The 11,188-nt window shown below is 35.8% G+C and overlaps 2 protein-coding genes across 2 annotated transcripts; one reads left to right on the top strand and one right to left on the bottom strand.

Moving 5' to 3' along the window:
• The first annotated feature begins 2,968 nt into the window (after positions 1–2,968).
• On the top strand, positions 2,969–4,923 carry LOC132639342 (uncharacterized). The gene is made up of 2 exons (XM_060355796.1): positions 2,969–3,415; positions 4,768–4,923. The coding sequence occupies exons 1-2, from the start codon at positions 2,969–2,971 to the stop codon at positions 4,921–4,923; spliced, it is 603 nt and encodes a 200-aa protein (XP_060211779.1).
• A 1,249-nt stretch (positions 4,924–6,172) lies between these two features.
• Positions 6,173–10,436, bottom strand: LOC132640761 (serine hydroxymethyltransferase 4-like). The gene is made up of 4 exons (XM_060357516.1): positions 9,484–10,436; positions 7,500–7,890; positions 7,316–7,417; positions 6,173–6,720 (listed from the first exon to the last, which is right to left on the bottom strand). The coding sequence occupies exons 1-4, from the start codon at positions 10,159–10,161 to the stop codon at positions 6,476–6,478; spliced, it is 1,416 nt and encodes a 471-aa protein (XP_060213499.1). The 5' UTR covers positions 10,162–10,436; the 3' UTR covers positions 6,173–6,475.
• Positions 10,437–11,188: the final 752 nt, after the last annotated feature.

Genomic DNA, 11,188 nt, shown 5'->3' with positions numbered 1-11,188 from the left:
GGGTTGTTACAGAAAGTTTATGCGATGTCCAGCCAGAGAAAAGAGAGATGGCTCATGAGCTCCAACAGTTAGCTAGCCTAGGAGTTCGAGTAGTGGACTCAGGTAGTATGGGAGCTATCACTCAAAATGCAGCGGTCTCGTTACTAGTAGTGGAAGTGAAAGAGCGTTAATACGAAGATCCCATACTAATTCATTACAGAAATATACTCCCTCAAAAGAAGAAGTCATCATTTGAGATTTCTGGAGATGGAGTTCTCCGATGCCGAGGCGGATTATGTGTTCCTGATGTTGTAGGATTACGCCACCAAATATTGAGAGAAACCCATTGTTCCCGTTATTCTGTTCACCCAGGAGAAACAAAAATGTATCATGATCTTAAATCTATATATTGGTGGAATGGGATGAAGAAAGATATAGCGGAATTCGTAGCTCAATGTCCTAACTATCAGCAAGTGAAAATTGAGCACCAAAAGTCGGGTGGATTGTTGCAAGCTATACAAATTCCAACTTGGAAATGGGAAGTAATTAATATGGACTTCGTTATAGGCTTACCCCGTTCTCGACGTAAGTATGACTCTATATGGGTGATTGTGGATAGACTCACGAAGTCAGCTCATTTCTTACCAGTCAGAACTACATATGTGGCAGAAGATTATGCAAAGCTTTATGTTAAAGAGATAGTGCGACTTCACGGTGTTCCAGTTTCTATTATCTCCGATAGAGGGACTTAGTTTACAGCCAATTTTTGGAAGTCTTTCCAAGAAGGTTTAGGGACTCAGGTGAGCCTTAGCACGGCATTTCACCTAAAGACGTATGGGCAAGCTGAACGTACCATTTAGACTCTTGAGGATATATTATGAGCATGTGTATTGGATTTTGGAGGTAGTTGGGATGATCACTTGCCACTTATTGAATTTGCTTATAATAATAGTTATCATTCTAGCATCCAAATGGCCCCGTATGAGGCTTTATATAGGAGAAAGTGTAGATCTCCAATTGGGTGGTTCAAAGTAAGAGAGCCCAAATTGATAGGACCAGACTTGGTCCAGCAAGCTATAGAGCAAGTCAAGCTTATACAGGATCGATTATTAACAGCTCAGAGTCGACAGAAATCCTACGCAGATAATCGTCACAGAGACTTAGAGTTCCAAGTCAAAGATTGGGTATTCTTGAAGGTGTCGCCAATGAAGAGTGTCATGAGATTTGGCAAAAAGGGCAAGCTTAGTCCACGGTACATTGGACCATATGAGATTGTACGCAAGGCAGGCCAAGTGGCTTATGAATTCGACCTACCTGCGGATTTGGATTCAGTCCATCCAGTTTTTCATGTATCGATGCTTCGTAAGTACATTGGAGATCCTTCTAGAATTGTGCCAATAGATGATGTCCAAGTTACTAAACAATTGTCTTATGAAGAAGTCCCCATTTCCATTTTAGATAGGCAAGTATGAAAGCTTAGAACCAAAGAGGTAGCTTCAGTTAAAGTTTTATGGAAGAATAATAATAGAGAGGAAATGACTTGGGAAGCCGAAGAGGACATAAAGTCTAGGTACCCGCATTTATTTTCACCTTCAGAAGAGATTCAGGCAGAGATGCCATTAACCTCAGGTATGTAATGTTTTTCTTGATGTTTTCTTGGTCGTGTGTGGCCATGGTTACTGTCGTGTTGTTATAGCCCTGTGAGGCGATGTATTTTGGGTTGCTATGCAGGATGGTAGTGCCATATTATAGGGGATTTGTTGTTACACCCCGGAAATTTTCCCGTTAAGCGTACAGTGAATAGGCTAACAAGGATATGGTGTATACGATGTTGTGGAAACGAGTGGTAACTTTCATTTGATTGGTATCGAGGTGTTGAACAACTGTTAAGAAGGTCCCGTAAGGATCGGAGATTAAACGAAGCGACAAAATAAGACTCAGTGAACTGGCGAATTATACAATAGGTTATACGGACCGTAAAATGGTTTTACGGCCGTATAATGAACCGTCAAAGTGTCACAGAAAGAAGTTGAGGAAAAGTGGGTTTTACGGTAGATTATACGGACCGTATAAAATTATACGGCCCGTCAAATGAACCGTCAAGTTGACACAGAAAGGCGTGATCACTGAGTCAGTTTTACGGTCAATTATACGGACCGTATAATGGACCGTATAATGGCATCGGGACTGGTTCCGGACTCTTATATTAATACTCCCTCCATCCAGTTTTACTTGTCATGTGTATTAAAAATAGAGGTCCACTTTTACTTGTGCAGTTTAAAAAGTCAAGAGATAATTTATCATTTCATACCTATTTTACCCTTATTATTAATTATTAAGTTGGAAACTTCAAGGAATTGTTAGTAAGTGCACAACTTTTAAAATATTTTGATTGATTTCAATCATTAGGTTACTTAGCAATAATTAGAGGTGATAGAGTAGAATTGACATTCTTTTTTTGTTCCTCAATATAAGTGTCGAGTCAATACATGACAAGTAAAAATGGATGGAGGAAGTATTTATTAATACAATAGCTTTTGAATTTCTCCTTTGGCTATTTAATTATCAGATTATTTGAAGAATACAAAATGTATTAGTCAATATAAAGAGACAGTGATAGAATTGCTATATGTTACCGCAATTACCTAAATACACTGATAAAATGAGAGTAACAAAAATTAAAGGAAAGACATCAAGAGAAAAAGGTGGAGTAAATATATCAAAAGATCACTCAATTATGAGAAATTATGTAGTAAAGTTATTTTAACTTTATTTTATTTTTATTTTATATCAATAAAATAATCAATTTAGGGCGTTTCTTTTAAAAAATCACTCAACAAAAAATTCACATTAAAATAATCTGACATGGAAAAATAAATTAATTTGGGTCTTCTTTAATTTTCGTTTAAGACAAAATAAAATACCTAAGACTGCAGCTTGGGTTAGGAAAATACTGGGAACTAGGGACATACTACTTGGGCTACAGGGCATGACTGGGAACCTCACAAAAAGATTATCCCAGCTACAGCAGAGGGAGAAGTTCAGCATTAAGAAATTGTATCTTATGATGATGCCACAATACCCACGAGTTCCTTGGAAATACATGGTACTTCAACCTCAGCTACACCCCAAATTTAAGTTCATCCTTTGGCGTGCTGCAAACAAGAGACTAGCTATTGTAGATAGGTTGATGAAATTTGGTGTGCAAGTGCCTCAGACTTGTGTGTTTTGTGGTTTGGCTGATGAAATGTTTGAGCACTTGTTCTTTGACTGTCCTTATGTCAAGACTCTGTGGACTAGGATGCTAGCTTGGTTAGGACAACATAGGCTTGTTGGAACCTGGGCATCTGAGCTGATTTCGATTAATACAGCAACTAGAAGGAAATCTGGTTACTGGGCAATTGTCAACTACACATTTGGCATGTTGATATATCTGGTATGGAGAGATAGGAATGCAATCATATTTCAGAGAGGGACTACTTCAGCAAACAAACTGTGCAGGGAAATGGCTCAGCTTATACACATTAAACTGTTTTATTTTATTTTTAGTATCACGATTTTATAGCCATATAAATATTTCAACGTGTTTAAGACCACAAAGTTAAATTCTTTTATTTCATTCTTAAATTCTATATTTATTCATCGTAATCCAATAATGAAAATTTTGGGTACATTATCACTGCACAAAATTCTACTCCCCAAGTAGTTGGGACATTCTTTTGTCTTTTCGTTGGTTGGGTGATTCTATTATACAGAAATTTGGCTTTAGTTTGATTTTGAGTTATCTTATTCAAGAAACTAATTTATGAGCTACAATCTTTTTTATTTTGGCGGAAGTTCGGCAATTAATTGTATTTGGAAAATATCACTAAGATATGCTTCTTAGTTTCATTTTGATTTGTGTGTGTGGGTGGGTGGGTGGATCGGGTTTACGATATGGATCTTCTTTAATTTTGTTTTATTTGTATGGTTGATGACTATATGTGATAAAACATTAATTTATTTTGTCATGTCAGATTTTTTTTTTTTTTTTGACAAATTTGGTTGAGTGATTTTATAAGAGAAAGGCCTAAGTTGAGTGATTTTATTTCTACAAATCAAATTTGAATGATTTTACTACATCATTCTTCAAGTTGAGTGACTTTTTAAGATATTTACTCGTAAAAGATATATATATATATATATATGGTTGATTGGCTTATCGGTTGTCCAAAAATAATGACATGATTAGGAATATGAGGGTGTTTATTATGATTTTTGTTTAAGGAATAGTTGAGAATTGAGATATTCTTAGGTGGTTCGTCCGAGTAAATTTGAATTAATTGGCATGTAGAATTTTGAATTCCTTAAAAAAATTAAAAATAACAAAGGCTCTTTCCCACACAAATATAAATTCAAAATGTACCTATTGGTATTGATTAAAGTAGATCTAGATAACTATAGGTGAAGAAAATATATCATATCGGTGATGGACGAAAACCCTGGGCCTCTTATAAGGCTTGGGTAATTTTCCTCCCTTTGAGCTAGCTTTTAAGGTGTGATTTAGGCTCAAAAAGATTTATCAACGTAAATTACAGGCCCAAATTCTTCAAAAGCTTGTTTTACATGGCCTAAAAGTTCTTATAACTCAAGAGTCCACTAGTTCAAAGAGAAGGCTTTGTAGAAAAGAATTTTTGACGGCCAAAAGGTGAAACAAATTTTATCCTATTTAGTTTGACTGTTCAAAGATTTATCCTTTTACAATACAAACAAGGATGCATGGGTTTTGTCTTAGAATCAATTGATCAGGATGTAAAAGAAGAATGTTCATCTTTCATGGCCACTGAAGAACTCAACGACATGTACAGATCATTAGCTACAAAGACTGTTATGAACAAATTGGGCATGAAGACTGCCAGTTCACCAGTCACCACATCTGTGGAGCTCTCATGGTTCTTTTATTAGCCAGATATTTTGACAATATTTCGATTGCATAAAGCCCAGCTTGCTGGGACTAAAAAAGAATACTTGACTAAAAGATTGTTTTGTTGTTATTAGTACAAGAAGTAAAATCATTTTTGGTGAAGACTCCGTCTCTGGAGTATGATCTAACAGAATATTTGGGGAATAACTATAAGTGCACCACTTTTGTAAATATTATGTACTTGTAGTGCTCCACATAATTTTGAGTCCAAACTAAAAGATAGTGGACTATTTTGGTCCTTTTCTAGTTGCACGCACCGCTGGATTTTATGAGATCTACATTGGCGGATTAGATTATATTTATACGGTTTAAACAGGTTCGTATAAAATTATCAATAAATCAAGTAATTAACTATTGGTTATAGGCGTTTATTGTTTGCTTGGGTTTAGATGGGGAAAATAGGTCAAAATCTAACCTTGTCCAACTCAAGATACTCTCATTTGTATGTTTCTTCTTTAAGGATTTGTTTGATTTTCAAATCAAACTACTAAGAATATAGTCTACTTATCATTTATCATGATTGTATCAAACAAATCAAATTAAAGAAAGTTCATTTTCAATGTTTGATAAGTTATCTTAGTAGGCTATTTGGATTGCGGAAATCAGAGCTGCTAATTTCTTCTGCCCCACTAATGTATTAGAAGCGATACCTAGGACGGTTGTAAGTCCAACAAATTGCTTTTGCTCCACAAATAGAACGTATTGATTGTAAGAGATGTGAAAATGCCTATTCAACATATTTCTTGAGTGTCCAGTTTATTATCGCATGAAACAACTAGCAATATATGTCTAGCTTATTCATACGTTGGAGAACTCTAGTTCCATTCATTTGGTTGGTGGAGTGGGATAAATAAGAACATCACATGGGGTAACTATCCCACCTTCCATATGGGATAGCTAATCTCATCATTTTAATACAGATGGTAAAATAAAATAATGTTGAAACTACTTTATAGTTAATACCCATAACCACACGCAGAAGTAAATAATACAACATTCCCGAAATTATTATCATCATCCCACCAACCAAACAACTTTTATTACCGACAAACCTGTGCTTGAACAAAATGCAGATCAAGTTGGCCAAAATGACCTACCCATAAATATGTAAGAATTCCTAAAAAATGTAGCATGAAAAATTATTTTGTACTCCCACTGTCAACTGAAGAAATGATTACGAAGAAGAAAATACCATTTTCGTGCATATGCGTAAGAGTGAACAATCATACATACGAAACGAGCAGTGTTTGCATTACTAGGATATAAGAAATGAAACAACATACATTCTTGGTATTATTCCTTTCGGATTACTACAATCTTTCGTAATTTTAGATGCCACAAAGGCCACTTACGAACTCCCTTGCAAGAAAAGATCCAATATTTTACAATACCAAGTGCAGAATTAAAGAGGTAAGCCTTTTTTTTTTTTTTGGGTCTAAATTGAATCAACTCGTCGAGAAAAAAAATTCTTCCATCCAAAAACAAAAGAAACAAACCGAGAAACGGAGAGCAGCTGTGATGCATACTGCGATTTTAGTCCTTGTACTTCATCTCAGACATCTTGAACCCAGGCATGTCAAAAGAGGATGAGAATTTCTCGACATCAGCCTTAAGTTCTTCGATCTCCTTGTTGTTAACAAGACCCTTGTTGAAGTCCTTCAAAAGCTTTCCATACTCCTTCTGGATGCTCAAGGTGATCGTTACAGCCCTGTGGAGGAACTCGGCGATCTGCTCAAAGTCCTTCTCAACCAAACCCCTTGATGTCATGGCAGGAGTACCTACCAATAGGAAGTTCAGTTTAGTTAATTCATGGAACTAAAACATTTAGACTACTATGATAGCTGATGAAAGCCCTCTCACGTTTTGAATGAAAATTTGCCACAAATCAGTACAAGTAGAAACACAATACTGCAAAAGTAAATGTAAGGCAGGCTTACACTTTGTAGGGTGTGTTTGGTACAAAGGAAATGTTTTCTTGAAAAATAAGTGATTTTCTTACTTATTTTCTGGTGCTCGATAAGCAAGCAGAAAATATTGCCTCAAAACACAAGGGAGATGAGAGTGTGGGGGTGGTGAGGTGGGGGCAATTGGGGGGTTGGGGTGGGATTTTTCCATACCAAACACACCTTTTTAAGAGCTTTTTTTTTTTTCCTACTCTAATCACCTTATTGACACAATTACAAAGGGGTAAAAATTAAAGATCCAACATTTTATATCAAGCTCAAGATCTTGGAAAAGAAACCTATAATTTGCTTCAAATCAACCTTTTAACCAATTGGATTTTAATAACGGTTCAAGGAAAGCTTCCCTGGTCTATAGACGTTAAAAATGAAATAGTGAATAAAAAGATATCCAAAGTTTTTGAGCTCTTACCGATACGAACACCTCCTGGGGCCAAAGCACTGCTGTCACCAAAAACAGCATTCTTGTTAACAGTGATGTTGGCAAGGTCACAAAGCTTCTCAACCTTGTTACCTGCAAAAAAATGGTTAATTGTATCAATCACTATTAAATTCTAAGACTTCTTCGAATGATCGAGAATAGAAAGAACTTTTACCAGTCAAACCAAGAGGCCTGAGATCCCAAAGGACAAGATGGTTTTCAGTTCCACCAGTTACAAGCTTGTATCCTTTGCTCATCAGGTAGTCACCGAGAGCAACTGCATTGGCCTTCACTTGCTTAGCATAAGCCTTGAAAGCAGGAGTCGCAGCCTGTTTCAGGGCCACAGCAAGAGCACCGATTTGGTGGTTGTGGGGACCACCCTGGAGGGAGGGGAAAACAGCAAAGTTAATCTTATCTTCGAAGTCATAAACTGCATCCTCAGGCTGACCCTTCTTGGGTGGCTTAGGGCCCTTGCGGTAGAAAATCATACCGGCCCTTGGACCCCTCAAGCTCTTGTGTGTGGTGGTAGTGACCAAGTCACAGTATTCAAAGGGATTTGCGGCTTCCTGTGTCCATAAATAATGAGATTCAGCACATTAGAATACAATATCACTTCCAGGATTCAACTTAAAATAACGTAAGTAAATGTCCATGCAGTCACCAAGACTAGCATCAATTCACCGACAGAGTTCTAACATCAAACGAAAAGGACAGCTGATTAATTATACGTTATAATCAATCATTAATCAGAACTGTTATATTGAGTATAATCGAAATAATTTATCCGCATTAAGCCTCATAATGCTCATTTAAGCCGAACACTGAAGCACTAAATCAACCAATTCTAGTTCCCACATCATAATTTTTTCCACTCTCAGATCCACTTGTCAAAGGAAAGGTCTTTAAAAACTTCACATCAAATTATCCCAAAGAACAATTAATCAAAATGAAAACACGGATCACAAAGCACTAGTTCCCACGAGGGGCGGATCTATGTAGTGGCTTGAGGATGCCAATCCACCCAGACTCTCAGGTAAAATTTTATATATGTATAGGTATTTTACATAATATTGTATGTATATAGAGCGAATGGCACCCGAAGTCAAAAACTGACTCAAGGTGCCACGGTTAAAGTGCCGAAGCCCCAAGCACGAGATGCAGGATCGAGCCTCAGTAGGGAAGTGTTATGCAGTTTACTACATGATCCTTATCCGTTTTTATTCCCTTTTCTTTCCTTTCTGTCTCCTTTTCTTAATTTCTTGTATTCCTTCAATTCCCTCTCTTTACAAATTTATTTCTATTATTTATTAAATTATGTGGAAACAGCCTCTTGCAGAAATGCAAGTAAGGTTGCGTACAATAGACCCTTGTGGTCCGGCCCTTCCCCGGATCCGCGCATAGCGGGAGCTTAGTGCACCGAGTTGCCCCATTAAATTATGTAGCTGCTCCCTTTTTTTCTTTCTAGAACTTCAAAATTTTGTTTAGATGCGAGTCTAATTATTTTCTATTTTTATCCATCTAGTGTTATTTTTTTTTCTTGATTCTCAAATTCTTTTAGAATGATGGCATCAATATACGTAATATTAATCGAAGCTATATGTAGATCAAAGGGTGTATTTGCTAATTTAATTTTCTTTTTACATTTTTAATCACATTTTCAATAGAATTCATCAAAAGAAATAGATCGACTTGGACGAAGTTATTTGGTTTAGTCTAAGATCACGTGTTTATTTATGCATCAAAACTATTGGAAATCAGAGTAATTAATTCAAAATGGACGACTGAACCGAACCAAATAAATTCAAAGGACTAAATGTACACCCTACTTCAATCTTCTTCAGTAGTAGTCGATCTGAATTAAACATAGTGGCACCCGTAGTGATCAAATTCTGGATCCGCCTCTGGTTCCCACATCATAATATTTTCCTCATTTAGATCCACTTGTTAAAGAAAAGACCTTTAAAAACTTCACATCAAATTATCCCAAAATTAATCAAACAATTTAAACACATGGATCATAAAACACTAGATTCAGATCTATAATATATTAAGGCAATTCACACAATCTCTAGATCAAATGCAGATCTATGAATAGAAGATTCAAAATCATCATGCAGATCCAATTAACACACACAAAAAAAATGTAAAGTCATAATTACCTGAGCAGCAACAAGGCCACTAATGTGAGCCATATCACAAAGCAAAAGAGCCCCACATTTATCAGCAACTTCTCTAAACCTTTTATAATCCCAATCTCTAGGATAAGCACTACCACCACAAATAATCAATTTAGGTCTAAAATCCAAAGCTTTCTCTTCCAACTTATCATAATCAATATACCCATCTGTAGAATTCACCTTATAAGGCAAACTCTCAAAATAAATCGAAGTAGCAGATATTTTCTTCCCACCAGAAGTATAATAACCATGTGTTAAATGTCCACCAGATGGTAAATCCAATCCCATAATCCTATCATGTGGGTTTAAAACAGCAGTATATGCTGCAAAATTAGCTGGACTACCTGAATATGGTTGAACATTAACACCCCATTTAGTTGGATCTAAATTAAATGCTGTGAGTGCACGACTTCTTGTTATATTTTCGATTTGATCGATGTATTCGTTGCCACCGTAGTAACGGTTACCGGGTATACCTTCAGAGTATTTGTTTGTTAATGCACTACCTAAGGCTTCGATAACGGCAAATGAAGTGAAGTTTTCGGATGCGATTAGTTCGATACCGGTGCATTGACGGCGTTTTTCTTTTTCGATTAGGTCGTGAATTTCGGGATCGACGGTGCAAAGGGGTTCATTACCCCAAACTGTAACGGGATCCATGAGGAAAATTGGGACAAGAAAGGGAATTAGAGGACCAGAAAGAGAAAGACAGAAATCTAGAGTAGATTGTTGAAAGGCTGAGGAGAGGACGAAGAGAAATGGAAGTGCAAGGAGGATATTTAAAGAGGTGAGGATTGGATTAATGGCCAATACTGTGCATCCTTGTCCTCCTCTTCTTTTAATCTAATTTTGTCGGTTACTTTTTTCTTTTGCCTTTTTTTTTTGGTTTTGTTGGTGAAGTTGATGGTAGGGTTGGTGAATAGAGGGACTGCAAGGGAAATGAGTATTAGGTAGTTGAATTCTTTTGTCAATCGGGGGATTTATTAGTACCCATGTTTGAAATTATATCATTTTTAAGCGAATTTATAGGACCCGTCACAAGGGTGTTCATGAGTCGGATCAAAATTAAATTAATTTAATTAATTTTTTTAATTATTAAAATCAAACCAAAATAAATATATATATTCATCAATTTGGTTATTGTTGGTTTTGTTCGAATTTTAAGAATTAAGGGTATTTCTCTCTTTAATTATTTTTTCCTACTATGCAAGTAGGCCTAGGCATCGAGCGAAGCTAGGGCTGAGCTTAACCGAGCTTTGTCAAATTATAGCCAAGCCCAAATCGGTTCGTTAATGTTTCGTTCGATGTAGTGTTACACCATTAAAACATAATTTATATTATATTAGTTGACTAATTGAGAAAAATTCAAGCATTACTAGTTTAATTTGATAATTGCATTCAAGTGTGAGTGAAATACATACATTATTAGTCTAAACAAAAACTCATACTTAAATGGAATTAACTTAATATTAAACACATAATAAACTTTCAGTCAGAAAATAAACATAGAACTAACGCGATACTAAATTCAAGGAATTTGTACAATATTAAATTTCCTTAATATTGAACTATTAAATTTATAAGATTAATTACATTTTCACCATCCATAAAATATTATTAAGTAATGATGTCTAAAAATAGCTTAATTGCATCAAATTAATTAGAGAAATGCAAAATTATAAATTTA

The sequence above is a fragment of the Lycium barbarum genome, chromosome 5 (genome assembly GCF_019175385.1).
Source record: "Lycium barbarum isolate Lr01 chromosome 5, ASM1917538v2, whole genome shotgun sequence".
Taxonomy (NCBI): domain Eukaryota; kingdom Viridiplantae; phylum Streptophyta; class Magnoliopsida; order Solanales; family Solanaceae; genus Lycium; species Lycium barbarum.
The sequence above is the reverse complement of the archived record's forward strand: the minus strand, read 5'-3'. Positions and strand labels throughout refer to the sequence as shown.

Bases quoted from the DNA above. Each gene is read 5' to 3' on its own strand.
- LOC132639342 (XM_060355796.1), top strand. From the start codon at position 2,969: ATGACTGGGAACCTCACAAAAAGATTATCCCAGCTACAGCAGAGGGAG. The intron at 3,416-4,767 runs GTATGGAGAGAT...TCAATTGATCAG, and splicing joins TTGGCATGTTGATATATCTG to GATGTAAAAGAAGAATGTTC.
- LOC132640761 (XM_060357516.1), bottom strand. From the start codon at position 10,161: ATGGATCCCGTTACAGTTTGGGGTAATGAACCCCTTTGCACCGTCGAT. The intron at 7,891-9,483 runs GTAATTATGACT...TTATGGACACAG, and splicing joins GTGGCCTTGTTGCTGCTCAG to GAAGCCGCAAATCCCTTTGA. The intron at 7,418-7,499 runs GTAAAAGTTCTT...ATTTTTTTGCAG, and splicing joins CAGGCCTCTTGGTTTGACTG to GTAACAAGGTTGAGAAGCTT.